Source organism: Populus nigra, chromosome 14 (genome assembly GCF_951802175.1).
Source record: "Populus nigra chromosome 14, ddPopNigr1.1, whole genome shotgun sequence".
Classification (NCBI taxonomy): domain Eukaryota; kingdom Viridiplantae; phylum Streptophyta; class Magnoliopsida; order Malpighiales; family Salicaceae; genus Populus; species Populus nigra.
The window spans coordinates 1229480-1255956 of NC_084865.1; the positions used below are offsets into that span (position 1 = coordinate 1229480).

The 26477-nt window shown below is 33.2% G+C and overlaps 2 protein-coding genes and 1 pseudogene across 5 annotated transcripts; 2 read left to right on the forward strand and 1 right to left on the reverse strand.

Moving 5' to 3' along the window:
* Window positions 1–3581: 3581 nt before the first annotated feature.
* On the forward strand, window positions 3582–4694 carry LOC133672508 (tetrapyrrole-binding protein, chloroplastic). Its single transcript, XM_062092945.1, has one exon. It carries the CDS (start codon window positions 3746–3748, stop codon window positions 4529–4531), a length of 786 nt encoding a protein of 261 aa, XP_061948929.1. The 5' UTR covers window positions 3582–3745; the 3' UTR covers window positions 4532–4694.
* A 3242-nt stretch (window positions 4695–7936) lies between these two features.
* On the reverse strand, window positions 7937–10137 carry LOC133673261 ((S)-8-oxocitronellyl enol synthase CYC2-like; annotated as a pseudogene).
* A 5880-nt stretch (window positions 10138–16017) lies between these two features.
* Window positions 16018–25586, forward strand: LOC133673049 (protein SEMI-ROLLED LEAF 2). Of its 4 annotated transcripts, none has more exons than XM_062093663.1 (21): window positions 16021–16177; window positions 16318–16375; window positions 16655–16824; window positions 17374–17448; window positions 18002–18117; window positions 18600–18714; window positions 18817–18945; window positions 19485–19532; window positions 19649–19824; window positions 19916–20112; window positions 20231–20523; window positions 20756–20905; window positions 20991–21341; window positions 21453–21599; window positions 21957–22032; window positions 22556–22683; window positions 22808–23008; window positions 23569–23709; window positions 23791–23919; window positions 24365–24562; window positions 25086–25586. In XM_062093663.1, the coding sequence occupies exons 3-21, from the start codon at window positions 16690–16692 to the stop codon at window positions 25242–25244; spliced, it is 2964 nt and encodes a 987-aa protein (XP_061949647.1). In that variant the 5' UTR covers window positions 16021–16177; window positions 16318–16375; window positions 16655–16689; the 3' UTR covers window positions 25245–25586. The 4 variants fall into 4 exon arrangements, with proteins under 4 accessions (XP_061949648.1, XP_061949647.1, XP_061949650.1 ...); XM_062093666.1 differs by having other exon boundaries at window positions 22559–22683; XM_062093665.1 differs by having other exon boundaries at window positions 16037–16177; window positions 16276–16375.
* The last annotated feature ends 891 nt before the right edge of the window (window positions 25587–26477 follow it).

The following is a 26477-nucleotide window of genomic DNA, read 5'->3' on the forward strand; positions in this document are numbered from 1 at the left end:
TATATTCCCATATTTTATTTATTTATTTATTTATTGATTAATCTCTGTTTAATAATTTTAATTATTTTTGTAACATTTTGATATTAGATTGGATGAGCTTTTATCTTGGATAGCATGAATTCTATTTATTTTTTTGGATAAGATAAAAACATTATGGGTGTGGATTTTGAGCTATGATAACACTGCTATCCTTTCAAAACATGACAAGAAATCCATGGTGGCTTTTTCTTAATGGTGAAAATATTCTCAAATCAATTTTTACACCCAAGATTGATTCCAACTTTAAATAATGAAATGGGGAATAAATTTTCTTACAACCAAGAATTGATCTCCAAGAGTATTTCTTCCATGTTGAAAGGTCCTTGTTATGTTAACACTAGTATCATGGCATCTTTACACTAAATTTGTGGCTACGATTTTCATTGGTTAGTGTTTTAGAGCATAAAAAAATTAAAAAAAATAAATATATTTAATTGAATAAATAAAGATGAAATTATTAAATAGATATGTTTATATAATAATTTTTTATATTTTAGAAACATAAAATACAAGAAGTCATGTTCTTATTGTTTTTGTATTTTCTATTTCAAGACAATAACAAGACGTTATTTTATGGTCTATAATCACGAAATCAACGTTAACATTATGAGTAATTCTACAGCTATATGTGTCGTGATGGTGATTTGAATCATAGACATAGACATTGTTGAAGCTTCAAGTGTGGGAGAGCAAGCATTATAGATAAGATCAAGTGTGGAAAAAAATGCGTTCCTTGCATGACGACTTTGGTCTATGTTCTTGTTCAACAAGACTTATTTTAGTATTTTTTGAGTTTTGACTACTCAACCTTATCTTTATTGCCCATCACCTCATTAATATTTTTTTTATTTTGATGGAGATTGTTTATTTTTATATTTTAAAAGTACTTTTAAAAAAAAATAATTTTTTAATTTTTTATTTTAAATTAATTTTTTTTAGTATTTTTAAATTATTTGAATGTGCTGATATCAAAAATAATTTTAAAAAAATTTAAAATATTACTTTAATATATTTATAAACTAAAAACACTTTGAAAAATAATCATATTCGTATGAAATGGTACTAAATTACCAAACTTGTTGTATGCTAAAATACGAGGTTATTTTCCATTCTTTCTCTTAAAAATTTATTTTAAAAACCGTAGTTAAAAAAAAACTATCTTATATTTTAAGTTTAACCAGTTAATTTGTAATTATATATTTTTATTTTATTGTTTAAAAAAATTTTAAATTTTATTATTTAAAAAAATCAAATTATATTTTATCCGAATTTCAACTAGGTTATAAGTTAATTATTAGATCTAACTAACTTAACTAGTTAATCTTCACTCTGCTTGACATAAAAGTTAACATAGAATATGTGAATTTAACAACACCACATAAAACTACCTTATATATTAAAAATTAATATTAAATAAGTATTTTTTATATCAACTTCACTATAAGTTAATGTTTTACATCAAGGAGATATTTTCATGTTATTATAGGCTCCACCATAACTAAAACCCTGTTTGTTTAAAAGTTTTTTTTTTCTAGAGTGGTTTTTATGAAAATTAAATTATTCTCGAGGTATAAAATATTTAGTTAAATAATTGTTTTAATTTATATAAAATTAAGATATGAAAATGTAAAACTAGGGAAAAAAACAGAAACTAAACGAGTATCTAAACAGCCTTTTCTCAATGTACCTCGTCTAAGCCATGGAGTTCAATAAACTTTTATATATAATATTTCAACAAAATAATTAAGTCTTCAAAGGCCCAAAGTGAAAACTGGGCTCATCATTGAACCTAAATGGGCCTACGGTACAGGCAAGGCCCAAGGGTACTTCAAATTTGTCTAGCAACTGAATTGCTCCTCGCCTAGAATGCATCGCATGCTCGTATGGGCAATGTGAAGTTTTGAAGAAGGGATTTTGCATGGCATTGAGCTGATTCAATATAGCAAAATGCATCCCATGTTGTGCCCTGGTGGAGATGGAGAGTAGTAAGCAAGCCCAAGCCATTGTTTTAGAGATCACTCTCAGTTCCCCTTCATGACGTCTGGGATGCCTAGGCCTGTTAGAGCCTTTCCTGCAAAAGAGAGGTGTTTGATGATCGTCCAATCAAGCCTGGTAGAAGGATACAGTGCTGTTGGTTAATGGACCCAAAAGACCATGATTTTGAAGTGGTTATGTTCTTCTGAATTGCCATTCTCACTTGCAGCACCAGACGTGGGCGAAGAAGAGAAGCTTGCCAAGCTGCAAGAAGAAGCCCTCAGAGCAAATTATAAGCTCTGCATAATAGATAATGTCATGTCTACTAGCAATCAGTAGAGATGCTACGTACAGAACATAAGAGATGTATGGTCGAATTGCTTCGATGAGGGCCTCACTGTGATAAGATTTCTGTTTCTCAGTGTGCATTGCATGCGTGCTTGATGATCGAGCTGCTTAGGCCTTTCTTCTAGACACCATGAGTGTAGAAATCCAAGCAGTCTGCTAGTTTTGGATTAATGTAATCAAGTATTTGAGAAAAAGGTAATTGAAACAGATGTAGCTTTATGAACTTCATCTTTTGACTGTGCTTTATATAGTAAGATCATCTTCCTTTCTAAACTGATTGGTCTGAGTGATGGGTTCAAGCTCTTTGAGTACCTTCTCAAAGAATTACTGCTCCATGGCTACTGTTTTTTTCTTTGGAGAGTGCTCTTTAGTGGTGTTTGTTGCTCATAACTGAAGTTGCTTTGCTGTTACCAGTTGATTGAGAGCCCTTATTGGGGCTTTGTGGACACGGGTGAGACTTCAAAGGCCTTGAAAAAGCTTTCGGGAGATGGATCAATCCTGCCCGCAGAAAGCATCGAGCATAAGTGTGCGTAGGAAAATGATCTAAAAAAGAGTCCACGTAACCCTGGATTAACTCCCAAGATCAACCATCGAGTCATTAGTATAATTAAAGCCTATATTTTTATTTAAACGATGCTATTTTATTTTTAAAATTCTTTGGAAGATGATTCAACTATATTTGAATTAAATCTTGTGAGATCAATCAAATCACTAAAAACTTGATTAAATCAATAGTTTTATCTTGTTAATATTTTTTTTTCAACTTGAAACTTGGCTTAAATCCTACCGAGTTATGAATTTTTCAAATCAGCTAGCAAGATCAGGTCGGGTTTAATGGAAGTGTACGTAGCAAATTGGTCTAGCATTGATGTGTTTCCATGGCCTCCTCCTCTTTAATGTGCTCTCAAATGAGCAGATGAACTGAAACCAGACTAGAATTTACCTTGTTTTTGTAAGTGGTAGCGGAGAGGTAAAACCTTGGCGAACTTTTCCTAATGCCTCCAGTCCACCGTGTGTTACCTCCACAAACTTGCTTGTGGAAAGGCAAAGGCCATGATGGCACCATGATTCTTTTGTTTTCTTGTCCTTTGTTTTTAATGGTGATAGAGATATAGTTTCCTATCTTTATTTGTGAATAGGAAAGAGAAAGAGAAAGAGAGGGAGAGGGAGAGGATATAGCCTCACCCACATCTATCCAATCAAAATCCATCCTTGTATTGCTCTTGATGACATCTACTCTTCTTTCTTCACAGATTCCTTATCTCCCACCAAGAATCCAACCCTTCCTTCATCTCCAACAAAGCCTTCACATTCCTCTTTGCTACCATTAATGATCCCATAGCTCTCGCATACCCTTGATCCCTTGCTCTTCCTTCTCTCCCAAATGGCGGCCACCAACTCTCTACAGTCCCTCCATCACCATCACTCCCTCCTCAAGTTCCTCCCCTCGGACACCTCCCCGCCCTCCTCCCTCTTCCTCAAGCCCACCACCTCCATCTCCACTGCCACTAACATTTCTCGCTCCCTCTCTATTTCAACAACCACCACTGCCTACTCCATCTCCCCCGCCACCTCCACTGCTCCCTCCACTTCCAAGACCTTCTCCCTCAACCTCCTCCAGCAACACCTCTCCGACCAAAACTTCCGCGAAGCCGATGAGGAAACCCGCAGGCTGCTCATAGTTCTAGCTGGTGAGGCAGCACAGAAACGTGGCTATGTCTTCTTCTCTGAAGTCCAGTTCATACCAGAACAAGACCTTAAAGACATTGATGAACTGTGGAAAAAGTACAGCAACAACAAATTTGGATACAGTGTTCAAAAGAGAATATGGCGACAAAAGGGTAACAAGGACTTCACCAAATTTTTCATCAAAGTTGGGTGGATGAAGAAGCTTGATACCGAGGTTGAGCAATACAACTATAGGTCTTTTCCTAATGAGTTCATTTGGGAGCTCAATGATGATACTCCTGAAGGTCACTTGCCTCTGACAAACGCACTTAGAGGCATACAGTTGCTCAACAACATTCTTAGCCATCCTGCTTTTGAGGTAGATGGAGAAGTGGAGGAAGATAAGGTTGAAAGCAATGAAAATGGAGGGCTTAAGGGATTGAGGGATAGCTCAAAGCCTCCATTAAGCAACAGAGTATTTAAAACAGATTACAGCTTCTGAGTACGAAATTTGAACACAACAAAAGATGGGATTTGGGTTGTTTTTTTTTTTACATACATGTAATGAAAGTTGTTGATCGACTGCTTTCTTTTTTATTTATTTTTCTTTATTTTCATGCTTCTGTTTATTTTGGCCTTTTCAGTGAACAAATATTAAATATAAATATGCCCAAATCGAAAGAATGGAGAAAACTATTGTTGTTTACTTTTAGTGCAACGAGGAGGCCTGCCTTCCAGTACCTTCGTCTGCCTCTCTACTATTTGATTGGGATGGTTAAGAGATTATTTATGGTTAAACTCTTCACAACTTATCAATGGGTATAACCCCTTTGGGATGAATAGTTTATCGGTCTGGGCATGGATGTTCTTATTTGGACATCTTGTTTGGGCTACTGGATTACTCCTTGTGAAATTTTAAAAGCTCAAGTAGAAATGGGGTTTTGCTTCATCAAAATTATTTTAAAAAAATAACAATAATAAAAGAAAAATATTTGTCTTTGTACATGTCTACAAACATGGTATACAATCAATATAATCACATAGAAAAAAAAAATACAAAAATTAATTTTTAATAAAGGACCAATTCGTAATAAATTAAATGTTGAATAATAAAATTAAAAAAAAACTTGAAGAAAAAACCAAGGTGAACCCATGCCAACTTTCAAAACTCGTGATCCTAATTATGAGCCCGGGATCCAGTTCTGTAAAAAGCAAACCCTGGAAAATAAAGAAGCAAGGTTATAAATCAATAAAATGTGAGTAAAATTTAAAAAAATACAATAAAAGATTTAAAATAGCAATACAAAAATGATACTAAAATTGATGTAAAATTAATTTAAAATCAAATGCTAATAGACAAATTAAAAGCAAAATTTAATTAGAAAAAAAACAAACATTAATCAAAAGAATAAGGACTGTATTTGATATAAAATTTAAATGAAATCAAATAATAATGGAAAAATTTGAAGAAAAGGATCATTAAAAAAAGATTAAAAAAAAACTGATCACTAGAGCCTAGTCGTTCCTATATGGTCTACTTAAGCGACATAAGAAATAAATAAAAGGACATCCTTAAATTTTTGCACAAAGAAAAGATGAAAAAGAGAGAGAAGAGGAAGAAAACTGATCACTAGAGTCTAACCATTCCTATATGGTCTACTTAAGCGATATTGGTGGAAATATCACGTCAAGTCACTTCAAACGCTGTCTTAAAAAGCAATACTTGGATATAAGGTGACACTACACGCGCTGTTTAAAGAATATGGACATTGCTTATTCATTGGCGCATGCATACCAGGACCAAATTTTTTTAATTAATATCTTAATTATTGAGAAGACCAAATTGCCATGATCCAACATGTTAATTGCAAAAGTACTATATTGAAAATACACAAATGCTCCTGGTTGAAAGTTTTTTTTAAGGATATCAAGGTCTTTACATTGTGATTTTAAAATGTAAAAAGACAAATAGCATAATGACTAAGAAGTCTTGTTAAAAATACCAAATTATCCTAACAATAAGTTAATTTTTTTAAAATAAAAGGGAAAAACAATAATTATATTATTTCAATAAATAGTGATATGTGTTTATATTTACAGTGTTTTCTCAATGTTCTTCATTTTTTTAATACGATTCTACTTAATTATATTTTTTATATTATCATATACAAAGTTTAAATGAAAAGTTATATATAAATTAATGTTATTAAACCCGTTCCAATCTAATCTAAAATTTAGTTTGGACTGGGGATGAAAACTATTTAGCAGATTAACTTGTAATTTGACTAATCCAATTAAATTAAGTTAAGCCGTCAAATTTATTACAGGCAGGCGAAGTTTAATAAATTTTATATAAACTTCCCAAGCCCGACGACACCATCACTTCATCCTTGGCTCGAAGAAAAAAAATGTCAAGAAATCAGCAGCACCTTCTCCGGCTAGTCCTGTCTTGCCGAAAAATAACAGCTCAGGTATCAAACCCGAAGACTTCCACAATAATCGCGATGGCTTCTTCCTCCGAACAAGAATCATTCCTCTCTATCTACCGCAACACTTCCCTCTCTATCTTCTCTCGCCAATCCTGGGACTCAAAAACGGCGTCGCGTGTTGGGGAGAAATTAGGGTTTAGATTAAAGGAAATCGGGGTTAATAATATATATATTGATTTAAACGAAGAGTTGTCAAGGCCGATTCATTATAGAAAGCGTGTGTTGCCGTTGTTTGATTCGGTGAAACGCGTCGGCATTGAAGTTGATGGAGCTGAGAAGCTAGGAGAGATCGGTCCTGTTTGATGGATTGTCAGGATTTGATTGTTTAGTACACATTTTTTATAAAGAGAGGTACTTTTCTTGTCTTCTTTTTTTGTTTTTAATTGATTTTCTTGTATTTGATTTGATCTCGGTAATTGTAGATTATGATGAAATAAATATCACATGAAAATGATGATTTTGAGTGTTTTTGTTTCAATTTTGTGATCATTTTGTTTAATGTTTATCAAATTATTTGCCAAAGTTAGAATCTTGAGATACTGTATAGCTGGCTCAGTTCGAGAAGGGCTTCTTAGGAGTTATGCTATGGATCCGTAGCTGATTGAGGATAAAGGGTATTGGGTAATTGAGGTACATTGTGGTTTGCAGTATTGGTATGGGTAGAGGGTGTGATGTTTCGGAGAATACATGGTAAGATAAGGGTAGGCTTAGTGTTACTGGTTTGCGGGGTCATGTGAAATTGAGTGTATTTGCTCGGTTTGTTTTGATCTATATGCGAAAGAAAATAGTAAGCTTTGGATTGTTTGAACAATGTAAGTCTAGTTCTGGAATCTAGTTTGAATGCAAGTTGGTTTCGTAATGCTCAAATTGTTTGCTAGTTTTCAAGTTATTCCCTCCTTAAATGCTTAATCAACATTTTTTAATGATCCAATTCTGATTGCAAATGCGCCACGAACCCTGAGCTTTTTTTTCTTTCATGAGGGCATGTGAATCAGGTAATACTGGGTGTAGAAATGTTATCTTTTGCAAGTGGATTTCAAGTATTGTTTGTTGACCCTTTCCTTTCTTGCCAAGATCATGATTCTGTGGTTGTCAAATTTTATCTTTTGATCTTCAGCATTGGGAAACTCCTCTATTGAGTTTGAAAGTAAACCTAAATGGTGCTGTTTTGCTTGCTACTCGTGCCTTTTGAGAGTTCAAATATCTTAGTAGCTTTCCTCCATGATCCTTTGCTGGTTGTTTTGTGTCTGCTAGGTGAATTACTAAGATTCTTGATCCGATTGGATCCTTTACAAGTTAGCTTTGTGATCCTTAAACAGGTGAAAAAATGCATAGGATGTTGAAATAGATGGGGAAAAAAAGAGAGCAAGAATAAGAGAAGTTACTGTAAAAGTAAAGAAAGATGTGGAGATGAAGTAAGAATACCATTGCATCATTAGTTACAGTCTTGCATCATTTTTCTTACATTGAGAGAATATCATCTCCTTTTATTAACAAACTAAGTCTAGACTGGAGTCGACGTCGTCTTCAAGGTATGATTTTCATGTATCTCAATCTTCCCACCCACATTTGAATGCTCGAGTGTATCAGCATAACCTAGAAACCCAAATTGTCCACTCTTAATCATACTAGAGTCAAATTAAAATCGCATTAAGTGATCCTGATATGCAAAATCACACACATTAAGTGCTTCAAAACAAGCAATATCCTCCATCTTAGTCCCAAATAGCCCGTTTTTTACAACAGTCCCATCCCACGCTTTGCCCTTGCCCTTTATCATCTCAATCCAATTAAATTACTCATCTTCGCAAAGGCCACAAATTCAACATCAAAAACCTCACACAAGACCTTCCATAAACTCTTTCATGTAAACACATCACCATTGGTGCAATTGAAGAAGGTTTGATTCTTTGCTCCATCAGTCACCGCTGCCTATACATGTTGCTCAGCTAGTACTCTTGCATCTGACATGTCACTAAAGTGCTCCGATGTTTATTTGTTCCCAGAATATCGAAACGATAAACCTTGGCATCAGCTTAATAGTGGCATGGATAGATAAAGTGAGCAACATGCTGTACAGACCTCTTTAAGAAGCTCCTATTATAATCGACGGAGATGAATTGAGTATGTAATAGAATGAGAATACGATGCAACCAGGTCTTGTAAGGCATAATAGAAATTAGGGTAAGGGAGTCTGTCTAGGTCTTCTTTGAAAGGTGGCTTGTAATGGACAAGCTTGCCTGTAAGTGAAAGATCAAATATTGGACCCATGTTTTGAGTCGTGAAGGAGTCGCTGATTTTAGTGCATTAAGCACATTGACTAGCATGCTGGAGTTCATGGAAATGTTTACTGCTTCAATTTCCATGAATTTGTAAGGAAACCCACAAGACGTGGGTGATTTCATGGGCCACTGGGAATAGTTTTTTTGTTGTATCGGTATGGTCTAAGGCATAACGGTCGATCAAGGAAGAGGGAACTCAACTTGGAGAGCGATGCCTTGCTGCGCCACACCCTTTCCACGGGCTGCTTGGAGTTTTTGGCTTTTTAAGTGCTTCTGCCAAGCTAAATCCTACCATGCCAGTAACACCCACAATCAGGACAACTGATGCACCTCGAGACCGAGGGGTTTTTTATTTTTTTAATTTTTTTCAAAATATCACACGGAAAAAAAATTACCATATATTTTTATTATTTTTTAAAAATTAATTTTGATATTAACATATCAAATCGATAAAAAAAACTAAAAAAAAATAATTTGACAACTCACGCTCTTGCATGCATTATAGAAAATCAAAAGAAATAGAATGTGTACTGGATTAGTTTTTAGATCCGGGGATGAGCAAATTGGGCTCAATCTTAGTTGGGAAGCCCTAAAATGAGTTCATACAAAACCAAGCTTGATCAAGACTTGGGTCAAATTTGCCGAACTTAGTCATGTATGGTCCATTGTGCCCTTTTCTTTTCCTTTGGTAACACTTGCTAGGGCACAGCTTGAGCTACAAAAAAACGTTTAGATTTTTTTTTTTATCATAACTAGAATTGCAGAAGATGTTTGGATTTGGGACCCAAGTTAGAATTTCAGTTCTTAGGCTAGACATTAAGCTTGATTTTGGGGACTAATTATGATCTATGCCCATAATAGAAAAGAAGAGGAAAAATTATAGAAATTTATTAAATTAACGTTAATGATCTTGCTACATTTAAACCCTGTTTCATAAAATAAAAAAGAAAAGGAAGAAAGAAAGAGAATTTTTTTTAAAAAAAAAACTTCAAGAAATTGAGATGGGGAGACTGCTTTAGTTCAAGTTAATCATAAGAGACTGAGAAATTAAGAAATGTGAAAGAGAGATAGAGAGGGAGAGATCAAGAAAGACACACAAGGAGGAAAATGGAGTCGGAGAGTGCTGTAGCAAAGCAGATGAACATCGCAATGAAGGGCCATTCAACTCTTGAGAAGAACAGCATAGCCCAAGAACTGGCCAGATGGTTTCTGAAATGCTTCTTATCAGCGAAGGTGATATCATCAAGCACTTCAAAACTCTCTTCCTTCTTCTTCTTTAGACCATCAACATATTCTAAAAAAGAAAGATCAAATGTCGCATTGTTGTTATTTAGCATTGCCACTCAAATCTCTCCGACCCAGATCAATTTGAATCCCATGCCAATTACTGCTCTTATCGCTATGATCAAGAGAATCAGAGCTAGATCCTGATCGTTATGATCCTGAAGGTGATGCGGTTCTTCTCTTGATCTCGTGACAAGAGTTTAGTCAGGTAATCATCTTTTTAAATTTAAATTGAAACTCGACTCGGGTTAAATTCCTTGTCAAGCTCGTTTTAGAAAATAAACAACAGTTAGGCGTTTGCATTTCAAGCTATTAATTCTCAACAATGTAACTCTCAAGCATGCATGCTACAGTCTAGATCAACACGAAATGTCAAATATACAGGTTTGCCCAGCTGTTATTCACTGTATCTGTATCTGGGCATAAATAAATAATTAATACTCGTGATCCTTAATCACTGCATGTTCTTGCTCATAGAGCATCTATGTGGAAAGGATAGAAAAAGAAAGGTAAGGTGAGCTGAAGAGTCAAAAGTGATCACTAGGGTTTTTCTCCTTTATATGCTTTACAGGTGTATAAATACTAGCAAGTGGAGATGAAAAGGAAGCTGGATTTTTATTTTATTTTTTTCATCCCTGCGATCATCGCATTTTACTTTTTAAATGGTAGATATAGCCTCCTTATAGGTAAATGATTTCAGTACGGTTTATATTTGTGTTTTAAAAATATTTTAAAAAAAAATAATTTTTTTTATTTTTTTATTTTAAATTAATATTTTTTTATAATTTTAGATGATTTTAATGTGTTGATAAAAATAATTTTTAAAAAATAAAAAAATATTATTTTAATATATTTTTTAATGAAAAATATTTTTTTATAATTTTAGATAATTTTAATGTGTTGATAAAAATAATTTTAAAAAAATAAAAAATATATTATTTTAATATATTTTTTAATAAAAAATAATCATAATTATCCTTTTAAACGCGCACTAAGAAGAAACTGAAACAATTTTTCTCCTTCTGTTTTCTTTTCCTAGCAATTACCAAATGGTGGACTTGCATGTATTGAGGTTGTTGTCTGCTTTTTTTAATTATTAGCAAAATAATTTAGAAAGGCTTAGTTACTGTATTAAAATAAATTATGTTTGGGAATGTGGTCTCATTATGTTTTTAAAAATTCTTGAATATCTTTTTAATTTTAAATATTTTTTTCAAGTTTTTGAATTGTTTTGATATAATAATATTAAAAAAAAAATTAAAAAAACAAAAATACAAATATATTTTCGAACAAAAAAATAACTTCTATTATTCTCGATGAAAAAGGATAAGATGAAACAAAAAAATAGAATTGTATTTATCAGCGTTAAGGCAGCGTTTGGAACGCGGCTGCGGCTGCATTCCCAAAAAATTTTTAATTTTTTTTTTTGCTAAAATTTAATATGGTTTGTACGTTTTGGATCGTTTTGATGTGCTGATATCAAAAATAATTTTTAAAAAATAAAAAAATATAATTAACATGTATTTTAATACGAAAAGTTATTTAAAAAACACCCCCAACCACACTGTCAAACACGCTATAAATCACCGAGCGGCCAAGTTTTATAAACATACTGTGTTCATGGTCCAATATCCCACACTTTGCCCTTTCCCTTCAATCATCTCTCCCCTCCCCAGTCAAACTTCTCATCTTCTTCGAAGGCCACAGATTCAACATCACAGAGACCTCACACAAGACTTTTTGAGCATGATTAGGAATACGGTTTAATCTGTATGTTTAAAAATTATGAATTTTTCTTAAAAAAATACTAATATTATTTTAGTGTTTTTGAATTGTTTTAATACACTGATATTAAAAATATTTTTTTAAAAATAAAAAATATTATCTTAATATATTTCTGAATAAAAACTATTTTAAATAATAATTACCATCGTAATTTCAAACAATTTCTTCTGCCGTCATTAAAAGACAGCTTTAGATGTCATTGCAGCTTCATGGAGTGGAAATATATGAAGGAATATGATGTTTAGCTATCTGTACATCTAGAATGAATGAATGAAGAGGAAGCTAGCTAGATAGATAGAGAACGTGTTGAGACTTAAATGGAAGTTTCGCATCGTGAAGAAATTGAGACCTTTTCTTTCACCACTTTCCTTGAACTTGTCAAGTCGTCGTCGACAGGCTGTGGACTAGAGTGCTCTAGTCTCTGGGAAAATAACAAAAGAACCCAGAGATTCTTGCCATGAACGCCATGGCTAGAGAGCCCTAGTTTGCTTTTTGGTGGACAAAACTCCTGGTTATTGCCAGATTTTGCTTTGTAGTGGTGTGATGGAGAATCCAATGCCGTGTTTCCTAAGGCATCAAAAAGTGCGTGGCCATCAATTGACATCCATAAAAGAGAAAGGGACCAGCTGTGTTCATGGCCCGGCCCCTCCCACAGCAACCACCAGCATGTCTCTATGCTGCCAAAATATCGATCGGTCAATTTAGGCAGTTGTTTGAGGTTAACAACCCATATAACTTTATTCTCCTTGCCTCTTCTAGCATGGCTACAAGGCTCTACAGGACATTGACTTGGCTCGAGACTCGGATTGTGTTTTTTTTTTTTTTAATGAATCAACTCAAGTTTAATTTTTTAAATTAAATAATATCGTTTTGATAAAAATAAAATATGATTTTTTTATTAGCTCTATCCTAACCTAACCCGGCCTTGTTGGCCCGGTTTAATTGTAACATTGTTGCTTAGGGTTTTCTTTTTAAATGATCTTAGTCTACTCTTTATGTTTTCATGAACAATTAACATTTAAATGATTTGTTCATCATTTTTCTTTAATTGTATCTAGTTGCATGTAAATTGATAAACACATGATTTCAACCCTAAACAGATGGTCTTTAAGGATCTATAATAGCATTCATGCCACTCTTGCTTTTGTTGAGAGAAAAGATTCATTAATGCAAGGATAATAAATTTGCAAAAGTTGTTGAAACCATGTTTTTTAAAAAATTAAAAAAAATTAAAATTATTTTTTTATGTTTTTATATTGTTTTAATATGCTAATATCAAAGATAAATTTTTAAAAAATTATATTATTTTAATATATTTTTTAGAAAAAAACACATTAAACCACAATCTCTACTATGATAGACATCCCGTGATATATGATGTTTGGGAGTGTGGTTGCGGTTGTTTTTCAATGTGTTTTTTTGTGCCAAAATATATCAAAATAATTTTTTTATTTTAAAAAAATTATTTTAAGATCAACATATCAAAACGATTCAAAACACATAAAAAAAAATTAAATTTAAAAAGAACACAATTTACAATAATTTTCAAATGTGAAATATGGTTGATTCACGTGGTACACTGTGTAAACAACCAAACGTTTAGAAAACAATAGCGTTGAAACCTCAAAAGTGACCAAATTGTCAAAAGTGAAATAGTGTAGGGACACTTTTGTCCTGCAATAAAAAACACTCTCATGAATCGCGGGACCGCTAGTGTTTTTGTCATTACTTGGGTCTTGGGATTCTTTTCCACGTTTCTCGCATAGTGGATTCAGGACTTGCTGCCCTCGTCCATTTACTGCAATTTTTTAAAACATGATTTTAAAGTATTTTTTATTTGTAATTTGTATTAAAATATTTTATTTATTTTTATAAAATTATTTTTAATACCAACCTATAAAAACAATTTATAAATATATAAAACAATTTATAAATTAAAAAAACGAAAAAACAATTGGTATTCAATGTAAAGCACAGCTTCAGTCACATCAACATCAATCTCTTTGAAAAACAAAAGTTTAACGTCGCCGAAATTATAGTTGACACTTGACAGCCCCACTCAAAAACAAAACTTGAAGTGTTTCTCTCGCACTTGTTAGCCGTTGTCATGTGAATGTTTTTTAAAATATTTTTTATTTAAAAATATATTAAAATAATATATTTTTTATTTTTAAAAAATTAATTTTAATATCAATTTATTAAAATAATTTAAAAATATCAAAAAATTATTAATTTAAAGCAAAGAAAAGTAATAAAATTTATTTTTTAAAACAAATACTTTTAAAATAAAAAAAATAAACTATATCAACTGAGCAAATATTTTTTTATTAAATTTGATCAATTTAGAATGATTTTGATTAGATAAGCTATGTTATTAAAAATACAATTACAATAATTAAATTTCACAGAGTTAATTTCTTAAAAAAGTTTAACTATAAACCAGCTTGAATTAGATTTTGTATCTACAAGGAATTTCTCGAATTAACCCATTAGTTTAATAATTATACCTAAAATTTGTTATAAATAATCCAGTTTAGGGAAACAAAATAATATTATTGTGTCGGTGATTGCAATGATGGGTCTAAATTAAGAAAATTATAAGAAATAATAGAGTGATTTATATAATTTTTATTTCCTAAACAAAGAATCTAATTTATGAAGCAAAGAACCATGTGTTTCGATTTTTTTATCTTTGTTTGCTCCATGACTTGTTCAACTCAGCCTCGTCTTGGATATTTTCCTTTGACTCTAAAGAAGTTGCAAGGAGGGTTGTTTATGATGTTTTATTAGCTATTTTTCTAGATGTATTTTTTTGAAAAATAAAAACAAAAAGAGAAATTACATATAAAAATATTGATATTATTTTTATTTTTTCTTTATCTTTTTTTAAGCAAGTCTCGAAAAATAAATAATAGAACATTATTGAATATTCATCGGGAAACATTGATTGTTTTGTGAATCAACCAATGTTCATGTCTATTTTTTTCTAAAATATATCTCGATTTTGATTTTTTTTACAGTAACAAAAAGAAATTGTTCTAGATTGTTTAAAGGATCTAACTGTTTGAGTTTTATAGATAATGTGTAGGTTGCAAAACAAACCACACTATTTGAACGAGTTTCGAAAGCATTCAGTTGTTATTTATGGTATATTTAAAATTATAGTAATAATTGCAATTTAAAATATTTTTTTGTTTTAAAATATATTAAAATAATATTTTTTATTTTTAAAATTAACGTATCAAAACGATTTGAAAACATAAAAAATAAGTTTTAGCAAGAATAAATTAAAATTAAAAAAAACCACGTTTCCAAACGGATACAAACCAACTTCATTCGTAATTTTAAAGCTATTTTCATGAACAAACTCAGGCAATTTACCACTTGATTGGAAATATATTTGAAAATAGTTATTAAAATAAATTCTTAAAATAAGCTATTTTACTATAAAATGCGTGGAAATTAACTATAAAAATGCACGTAAGATAAAGTTTTAAATGATTTTTAATATTTAAATTAAAGTAAATAACATGTTTCTTTTAAATAAGTATATTAATATTTATATTTATTTGATTTTGTTTGGTCTGTAAAGAAGCTCGAGTTTAGATGAAAGGCAACAAAGCCAAGCTTAAATACTATTTTAAATAATCTCAAGTATTCAATTTAAACATGGCAATATAATTTAGAAATTGCCTGCGATCATGATGCAAATCATTTTTCTAAAAAGATAAATTTATTTTTGATTAAAATTTAATATAATTTATATGTTTTGGATCGTTTTGATGAGTTGATGTTAAAAATAATTTTTAAAAAATAAAAAAATTATTAACATTCATTTTAATATGAAAAATTATTTAAAAAACAATTATTATTATACTACCACAGTCATTAGTGCACAAAATTCAAAATCAAACCTAAAAAATGTCAACTACACTCATCGGACTCAATTTTTTAATGTTAATAATTTTTATTTTAACCCTTCGGACTCAATTTTATAACTATATATATAAAAAGGAAATTCCAATAAGAATTAACAGATTTTACAAATATAACCTCAAAATTAATCCATTCATATACTTAAATAAAGAGTGATTTTTTTTTTATAAATACCAGCCTGTCACATTAGCATAACAATCCATTTCTAAAATAATAACTATTATTTATTATTGCTGTCCAAAATAATAATTGCAAAAGAAAAAAGGCAGAGAAGAAGAAGAAGAGAGAGAGATAGAAAGAAAGGCCTTGGGGAAGAAATATCAAACCTCCCTCTTCCCCATCATTGGCTTTTTTCTTTGTTTGTTTTCTAAGGTGACAATTTATTTTTCAAAATTGTTTTTTATTCAATTTTTATTGTTAACATTTGTTTACTGATAATTAATTAATCTACTTTTTTTTCTGGCTATTAGTAATTTTTGCATTTCATTTTGGCTTCTTACGGGCTATTTCAGATCGTGATGAAACTAGCTTTGGTTATGTGAAGAACTGTGATTTTTTATATTTCGATTGGTGGGTTGTTTTTTCTATTTAATTTATGTAGCTTATAGACTTTGAATTTTGATTATTTTTCCTGGGTTTTTGGCATTTTATTGATTTCTATTTCCTTTACGGGCCAAAACCTCATCTGGATTTTTAAAATTTTGTTGATTGTGTCGCAAGAACGTGAATTTGATTTGTTTTGGCTACGTGGGTCAGTGAGTTTTTGGCAGATTGCTGACAGTGAATTTTATTTGAATTACTGTGAACTGAATTTTGGTTTTTTTTTTTTCCTGGTGTTTGATTTTGTAGAAGAGGAGGGGGTTTGAATTTCATTTGGTGACAAAATGGGGGTTATGTCAAGACGGGTTGTGCCCGCCTGTGGTAGCCTGTGTTTCTTCTGTCCTTCACTGAGGGCAAGGTCAAGACAGCCCGTTAAGCGATACAAGAAGTTGCTTGCTGATATCTTGCCGCGTAATCAGGTGATTTGTTATGTGTTTCATGGTAGCTTGCTTTGTCTTTGCAAGTATTTTTATGGGTTTTCTATGATTTGGAAGGATACTGAATTGAGTTGGCACTCTCTTCTTGTGCTTTGAACGTGGCAGTACTGTTAATCTAGTGTGGATTAAATGGACCATTTGTGGTTGAAATGCAGTTTATGTGATGATGTATATGTGGTTTTATTTGTACTTTGATTCATCATGCACATCTAATCAAAGTGAACTCCATTTGTATTGCTACATTTATAGCCATGGCCATCATTGGTATCATTGTCAAGAATCATGAATGTATTATTAGTGAACTTGGTCCAAATGCCAGTGATTTTCTAATTAAGGAATTTCACCATCTTGCCAGTAGAAGAATCTATAGCTTTGGCAGTTCCTTCTTAAAGCCTCTCAAAGGCTTATGACTCATCTCACCCTCTCCACCCATCCAACAGGGAAAAGAGAACGTTATTTTGATAAAAACAGTGGTGTGGAACTTTGTTTTTGTTCTTTTCCTTTTGTGTTAATGCAACTGGCATTTTGCAGGAGGCTGAACCAAATGATAGGAAAATCGGGAAGCTTTGCGAGTATGCTTCAAAGAACCCATTACGAATTCCCAAGGTCTGTGTACTGATTCCCCTTTAGGAATTTCCAAGGTCTGTTTATTGATTCATTGAGAGTCCATTACCTGGCAGATTCATGCATTTAAAAATTTCATCAAGATTTAACATTTCATCGGTTCAGTTATTTTCTTTAACAAGTTTAAAGGATAAGGAAAATGCAAGTTTATATTTACACGTGATTGTCCTTTTTACCCTTTCTTGTTAGCATGCTCTTCATTTAATATTTATTTTAAGTGCTAATAGTTAGTTATTTTTCCCTGCTGTAATTATTTGGTCTTGATGTGAACACAAGCTTTTTATCTTGTCTCACAGCTGATTCTGGTCATAATTGAATTTTTTAATGAACTGCAATATCCTATCTAAATATTGTAGAATTTATAGGAAAAAAAACAAAAAACTGGCCAGTGTTCTGCAAGGATGATGTGTTCATGGGGTTCAATTTTCAAATAAAAAGTTATCTTCAACAAGCTTTGTAGTTTCCATCTACCCGCCAAATTATATAACTTGGTTTTCATTGGCTATTAGTTTTACATTTACTCTCTGCTCCTCAGATTACTGATACCCTGGAGCAAAGATTTTACAAGGAGTTGCGGCATGAGAACTTTGGATCTGTAAAGGTTGTGGTGTGCATTTATAGGAAATTGCTATCGTCATGTAAGGAGCAGATGTAAGTCTATGCATTTTAGACTTGAAATGACTTGGACTCTATTTGCCAAAACCACTCAATTAGAAAGTTGTTGAATATAACCTTGAAATCTTACCTTTTTAATGTGTACTTGTTAAGTTTTGAATTGCTTCCACAAATTAATGCCACATTTAGGATTTTTTCCCCTTAAGCTGCTAATAATTTTTATGAATAAAGAATTGTAAGCATTTTACTAGAATTTGTAAAAAGAAAAAGAAACTGTACTGATAATTGAGAGTAAAATGAAAAGATAATGTACATGTGATTAAACCTACATGGTTAGAGAAGTAAATTGGGACGTTATTGATGCCAATTGATTAGTATATACAGTCAGAATAACATCTACAAAGTAATATAGACAGTCACAAATTATTCTTTGGAATGATATTAAGATCCTGTTGTTTTTTTCAAACAGTAGCTGTTTTTGTTTGATGACATTTGCTGGTGCTATTCAATACATGCAGGCCTCTATTTGCCAGTAGTTTGTTGAGCATTGTTCGGACTCTTTTGGAGCAAACTGGGAAGGATGATTTACGGCTTCTGGCTTGCGATGTTCTTGTTGATTTTATAAGTTGCCAGGTTTGTAATGGATAAAGCTAGAGTTGTGAGAGTAATGTTGACATAAAGCTATATAAAATGGCACATATGCATATGATACTAACTTATTCAATAAAAAAATAGATGGATGGCACATATATGTTCAACTTAGAAGGCCTCATTCCTAAGCTCTGTCAATTAGCACAAGAAGCTGGAAATAACGAAAGAACTCTACGTTTGCGTTCAGCAGGGCTGCAAGTGCTGGGCTCCATGGTACAGTTTCTTTTGCCGGTTCAAATGTCTCTTGTTAAGGAATTGCCACCCAAGGGTGTTTTTGTGATTTTTTTATGTTTCAGCAATCATATGAATTGCTGTTGTTTCTGATGATTGGCTTTTCCTCTAAAGATGAAGCACATGTAGTTTAGATAAATGTATGACCCAGTTGCTATTTGATAGTAGAACTTTAAAGGGATCAGATTTGGATCTATCTAGGATACTGATTTGACTTGTTGATAACCCAAGAACCTGGGGACAGTTAAATTAATTTCTGAGTTCTGTTTTGTTCCAGGGGAAGGAAAATTAATTTACCTGACTCTTTTTTCCAGTGACTTTCTCTGTGCATTTTTATGTTCTTATATCTAACATTTCACTTCTCATAATTTTTCATCTTTACATGGCCTTTTATCGTTCTCTTGTTATTGTATGTAGCCCAAGATTCTCATATTTTCTATTCGTGAGCACACTTGATTGTCACTCCTTTGATGCATTGATTGTCACTCCATTGATGCATTCTTAATTTTATTTTGTTCTAGGTGTGTTTCATGGGTGAGCAAGCTCACATCTCGATGGATTTTGACAGTGTGAGTAGACCTTCTTATGTACCCTTATTATCAAAGCCTTTGACATTAGCAAACACATGTGACAATTGTTGGCTTTTGGTATTAACTGGAACACTTTTTTTTTTGGTCTGAGATAGATTATATCAGTCACTTTGGAGAACTACATTGATTTCCAAATGAATCCAGATACAATGGAAGATCAATGGGTTCAAGGTGTGCTTAAAACAGAAGATAATGGCTCATCTTTCCCAGACATAAGCAAGAAGGTTTCCTTATCAGACCTTACAACCAAGCCTGAATTGGACCTTGCAATGTAAGCCTATTTTATTGGTTTGATGCTATGTGTTTAGAGGCAATAACTTTTGTTCAAGTAACATTGTTTGCTTCCGTTTCATCTAAAACAGGGATACTTCCAAGAGTCCATCTTACTGGTCTAGGGTATGTTTATGTAACATGGCTAGACTTGCGAAGGAAGCTACAACAATACGACGTGTTCTTGAACCTCTATTCCAGAACTTTGATGCTAACAATCACTGGTCCCTAGAAAAAGGAGTTGCCTATCCTGTTCTGACATTTTTGCAGTCACTTCTGGTTGAATCAGGTTATGTTTGGAACTTGATGCACTGTGTTTTTAGGCCGTGTGTGTGGTCTCAGATACTCTACTGTAATTCAAATAACCTTTTTTTATACATAACTGATATTGCTTATATTAACTTCAGGAGAAAACTCGCATTTGCTATTATCTATCCTGGTCAAGCACTTGGATCATAAGAGTGTCGCCAAACAACCACTTTTACTGGTAGACATTGTTAATGTCACAGCACGACTTGGACAAAGTGCAAAGCAGCAAGCCACAGTTGCTATCATTGGTGCAATATCTGACTTGATGAAACATTTACGAAAGTGCCTGCAAAATTCTTCTGAATCATCCAGCCCTAGGGATGGTAGCGATGAAACGAATGCTGATCTTCAGGTTGCCTTGGAAAACTGTATTGCACAGCTCTCAAATAAGGTTTGCAGTTGTTCCTTTAGTTTTCACTTCATTTAATTTATGGAATGAACTAGCAGTGCCACAGAAACTGTGGCTTCTGAAACGTTAAAACCATGGTTTATCTTAATATGCATGTAAAATTCTTTCTGCAAAGAAGTTTGGGAGTGAATCATAATGTATAAATTGTTGTTGTTTTTTTTTTTAAAAATTTCCTCCATGTAGTTTATGTACAAAAGCTGTTTTTAATCAACAGGTGGGGGATGTGGGACCCATACTTGATACGATAGCTGTGTTCTTAGAGAATATTTCAGCCACTACTGTTGTAGCTAGAACAACTATCTCGGCTGTTCACCAAACTGCACGGATTATCTCTTCCATCCCTAACATATCATATCACAAAAAGGTAAATAAATGTACATTTACTTTTTTTGCGTTCTAATCTCTAAAACCATTCAAGTAATGAGGTTATGCTTTGTAATCTGTTTCAGGCTTTTCCTGATGCTTTATTCCATCAATTGCTTGTAGCAATGGCCCACCCAGACCATGAGACTAGAGTTGGAGCACATAGTGTCTTCTCTATCTTGCTTATGCCATCCTTGCTTTCTCCTTGGTCAGACCAGAATAAGAAAACCTCTGAAGCTGTTTCTGGGTTTTTTGGTCCATCCGCATCACAAAAGAGGAGTAAAAGTTTCTCCTTTCAGGATGAAAGCCAAGATAATGTTGATTCCATGGATGGAAAATCATGGGAAGAAGGCAATCCAATATCAGATAACAGTGGAAAACATGATTCTCATGATCGTTCAAACAGCTTCAAGCATGCGGTCTTAGATGGAAAAACAGTATGGAGCTCCAAAATTCTGAACTTGAGCTTATTTAGTTTTCAACTTGATTTTTTTTTTTCACATCCAAGATGGAAAAATGGTCTCATGCAGTTGAATGCTTGCTTGCAGCTAACTTCCCTTCGATTGAGTAGCCATCAAGTCAGTCTTCTGCTTTCATCAATATGGGTTCAGGCAACATCTGCAGAGAATATGCCCGCAAATTTTGAGGCCATGGGCCATACTTATAACATTGCTTTGCTTTTCACACGATCTAAGGTTAGTCATGCTTACAATGTGCTAGCATATGGTGCATTTACTTCAATCTCCTTTCAAGCTCTCTAATTTCTTAGCTTAGTATATCTGGGGTCCTTCTGAATTTTTTAAACTTAGAATGGTGCTTCAAGCCAGCAAGTTTTTTTCTCAGTTCACCGTTGATTCTTTTCTCCTCGCAATGATACTGACATTGAATCTGGAGAAGAAAATTACTGAGAGGGGTTTCTGCATAGCCAGAAAAGAAGTTCAATGTTTTGCCATTTCTTTCAAATTTTCCAGTTTTAGATAACTGAAGAATCTAATGCTTTCAAATTGATGGCCATACTTGGCCTGTGTGTTGATGAACTTTGGTTATTACAGACCTCAAGTCACGTGGCTCTAGTTCGGTGTTTTCAGCTGGCATTCTCACTTAGGAGCATCTCTCTGGATCAAGAAGGCAAGTTGAATCTATTAGTGAATGATAATATTTTGGTCATAGGATTAACAGCATTTATTTGGAGGTGAATGGTTGTTTCCGATGTGGCACTGTATATGTGTGAATGTAGCAAGATGTTGCCATTCGTGAGATCAGAATTTCACTAACACTTCCCAGTCTCACTGTTATACACATTTACGGACCTTTTATCTGCGTTCCCAAACTTGCTTTTCCTGGTCATCTTTTCCTCACAATCTTGCCTTGATTTTCTTTTAATCATGCAATAAAAATGAAACATTAATGTAAAACTATGGTTTTGCCTAAGATTTTTGCTGAATCACACAGGTGTATGTTATATAGTGAATGGTGATAATGTGAGAGACAGACTACCCAGATTTTATCTTTAATTCCTTCTTTTCTCTTACTAAAAGATCCCTGATTTATGATTTCTGAATTGCTTGTGAAGTTTATTTTCTGAAATTGATAGACTGGTTATGTTGGTGAAATTTACTTCTGATATGTATCTCTTGCATCCAATTTTAAGCAGGTCTGCAGCCATCTCGCAGAAGGTCCCTCTTCACCTTGGCATCGTTCATGCTTATTTTTGCAGCAAGGGCAGGAAATCTCCCAGAGCTAATTCCTTTTGTTAAAGTCTCTCTAACGGAAAAAACAGTTAGTTTCCTTTTCCATTACCATTTAGAAGATAATGTTTTGTTTATGTTTTCCTATGGCTAAGACATGTTTCCCTTGGAGCTTCCTTTAACACATTTGCATCCATTTATCATTATTTTGGCAGGCTGACCCTTATCTTGAATTGGTTGAAGATATCAAGCTGCAAGCTATTTATGTAGAATCTGATGAAGGGAAAATAGCATATGGTTCAGAGGATGATGATGTTGCTGCTTTAAAATCTCTCTCATGCGTAGAAGTAGATGATAGTCATTTGAAGGAAACCCTGATATCCCGATTTATGACAAAATTTGTCAAATTATCAGAGGTGATGTTCTGATTTGCATTTTCTTAACAATATCACTACTGAATTTGTCTTTTCTAGATCTGATATAAAACTTTTCAAATGGCCGAAGGTCCAAGCTCTGAATATCTGTGAGCAACAGTTGCATGGTGAATAGCACTAGCCACATTTATGTCATTAAAAAATAGAGTGAATATTGTGCCAAATGAACACACTTGCATAGAAATACGAAGAAAAAGAAAGGAATGTATTTTTAAAAAATATAGGAAGAGGATCTGTATCAATTTAATCCAAGTCAATACCATTTTGCAATTAGACAAGTATTAAGAAACACAGACCACATAAATTTTTCTCATCTACTATAATAAGTTGCTCATGCTTTAGAATAATTATGCTCTTCAGGAGTTTTTGGAAGATCTTGAATATTATTCCCAGGACCCTAGGTAGTAGGTAGATGTTTCACTGTTAATTGTGTTGTTTCCTTTGACAAGGTTCCAACGAGGACAGTGTATTCTGTCTCAAAAGGGTTGTACATCATTTGAGGTGTACTTTATTTCAAAATTGTCATTTTCTTTGTTTTCCAGGATGAGTTATCAGGCATAAAACAGCAACTTCTACAGGATTTTTCACCTGATGATGTATATCCTTTAGGAGCTCCCCTGTTTATGGATACACCTAGGCCATGTTCCCCTCTTGCCCGAATGGAGTTTCAGGCATTTGAAGAGGTAACATCATTAAGATAATGTTTTCCGTCTTACATTTAGCAATTGTATGCCAGTTCACTTATTTTATTGGGTTTGTCTCAGATTATGCCTGCAGCTGCCTTGACGGATGATGAAACCTTCACGGAACTTAATGGAAGCCAGTCAGGTCGCAAAACATCAATATCTGTCCATACACTTGACATTCTAAGTGTCAATGAACTTCTGGAATCAGTAAGAGCACGTCTTGTTTCATCTATTTTTTTACTGATTAGATGGAAATGCCATTACTTGGCTGCATTTCTTTCCTATTTTAGGTTGTTTACACCTGTGATCCCTGGTAAGGAACAAGGGCTGAATTGTTGTGGAATGTATTGAAAATTATAAGTTTGGGAAACTTAAAAAAAGAAAAGAAAAAAAGTACTGGATAGGATTTATTTATTTATATTTTTTTTGGGGGGTGGGGTTGCTCAAGAAATAGTCTCTTTCCCAGACATCTGGTACAATTGTTGTATGAGAGAAAAGTACGGTAATTGTAACAGGAATGTCTTGTTTTTTCCATTTCTAGTCGAGGATAAAATCAGCCTTTTATGATACTTTACGATTTACTTTTTCTTGATGACTACCTGTCTTAGCTTCACACTTCCTTGCAAATTAAATCTGTCAGTGCTCTATCCAGGTCCTGGAAACTGCTCGACAAGTTGCAAGCTCCCAGGTGTCCTCTACACCTGTACCTTATGACCAAATGAAGAGTCAGTGTGAAGCTCTCGTTACTGGTAAACAGCAGAAAATGTCTATTCTAAGTTTTAAGCATCAACCGGAAGCCAAGGTTTTCCCCAGCACAGATGAAAAGAAGGACACCTCAGTACATGATGTGGTGAGTTTGTTTTCTTTTGCAGACACAGGCCACGCTTATTGAATATATTGCCTTTTCAAATATATTACATTTTGTCCTGTCTTGTCCCTTTGCGCGAATACATAACTCGAGCATCATTCCTTGGGTTTGTTGGTGGTGACATTATAACTGAAACTGTTATCAATAACACCACCAGGAACAAAAACATTAGTGATGTCAAAATTTGATGTTTTGATCATCACCATCACTGCTGTCATTATCATACCTGAAGTTTGAGCTTCAGGAGTTTCCTGAAAGTTTGTGTTTGGATCTCTTTTGTCTTTCATTTTGGTTTTGGATCTCCCTGTTCCAAGGCCTTGGATGGTTTTTGGATGTTCCTGCACCACTGTATGATATACATGTGATGCAAACGCCTTCTTCATGTTTTTCTTTTGGAGGTGAAGGTTCCCAGAACCTTTAGCCTTTATTACTCGGCAGATAGGCTATCTCATTAAAACATAATTCATGTACTGATGAAGTTACTTGCAAATTATTTGTTGTTCAGAAAGTGGAGTTGTCGCAATGTGATCTAACATTAGCTACGAAGGATCAAATTAGAGCACCTGATCAACTCGCCCTCTGCTCACTCGAGTACGGACAAAATTCTTTCAGATTACCACCTTCAAGCCCTTATGACAAATTTTTGAAGGCGGCTGGATGTTGAAGAGTGTTCAATACTTGCGTATGACTACAATGTTTGTCTAATTTATCTTTTCATCAGGCAGTTATCCTTTTCCTCTTCCGCAATTCTTTATCATGGAAGCTTGCCATTTTTAGCTTTACATGTAAATGTTAGCCGGTCTGATTACTAATGTGGAGAAGAGAGAAGTTAGTATGGGGAAAATGGGTGGTTTTCATCTACTCCTACATTGTTTTCAATATCCATAGCAAGATTTGTTAATATCTTGACAGGAGCAAGTGTTCATACTAAATTTGTTGATTGTTATGTGCATATACTACATATATTTGTATAATAGACATCTACCTTGCTAAGTTTCTCTTGACATTTTCTGATTTGTACTATTTTATCCTTTTGTGTGCAAACATTACTTCGTTCCTGGAAAATCTTCTCTCTTTTCTGGTCGATTTATGATATTCCTGCTTTAATGTGATGAACTTTTGATTAAACCTTCAAGTGCCAGAAGGCAAGGATCATCTGCATTGGTTGAGAAGCTTGATTACGTACGAGCAATGAAAATTGCTTTGACTTGGCTAACCTCCTCCTATGAACACTTCTTGTGGACGTGGACATTGACTGAAAAATGGCAGGATTCAGAAGAAGATTAGACGGAATATGGAGTCACAAGCTGAGGGAATGGCACCTCAAAGGGGTCTCATAATCTTCACACCAGATGCTAGAAGAGATGAGATTAGTGCCTTGCCCTACACGGTTTAAATAAACTCATGAAAATATTGGACGAAAGCATCTTTAATGTAATGAACATTCTCTTGTGCAAACTGACATGGAAGAAGCTGATTCAGTGGGTATCTGCTAGCATCCATTTATATTTGAGGAAAAAAAAATCTTGCACTATTTATATTTATTTTTGAGAGCCATTGAATATGTTATTCGGTTGATCCATGGGTAAAAAATAAAATAAAAATAATTCTCTTTTGCTTTTCAGCTGGTTTAGTTTTAATAATAGAAATGGTGGTTTTGTTTTAATTACAAACCCAACTCGAACCAGGTTTTATGTCATTGTATTTTTAAATGAATGAAAGGTTTTATGTCATTGACATATATTCGTGAGTGCGGTTGTGATTGCTTTTGAAAGTGGTTTTTACTCGGAAATATATCAAAATAATATTTTTTATTTTTTCAAAATTATTTTTGATATTAACGTATCAAATTGATCTAAATACATTAAAAAATATTAATTTGAAGTAAAAAAATAAA

Excerpts from the sequence above, each read along its gene's own strand:
- LOC133672508 (XM_062092945.1), top strand. The coding sequence starts at position 3,746 with ATGGCGGCCACCAACTCTCTACAGTCCCTCCATCACCATCACTCCCTC.
- LOC133673049 (XM_062093664.1), top strand. The coding sequence starts at position 16,690 with ATGGGGGTTATGTCAAGACGGGTTGTGCCCGCCTGTGGTAGCCTGTGT. Across the intron at positions 16,825-17,373 it reads ATATCTTGCCGCGTAATCAG|GAGGCTGAACCAAATGATAG; the intron begins GTGATTTGTTAT and ends GGCATTTTGCAG. Across the intron at positions 23,920-24,364 it reads TCAATGAACTTCTGGAATCA|GTCCTGGAAACTGCTCGACA; the intron begins GTAAGAGCACGT and ends TGCTCTATCCAG.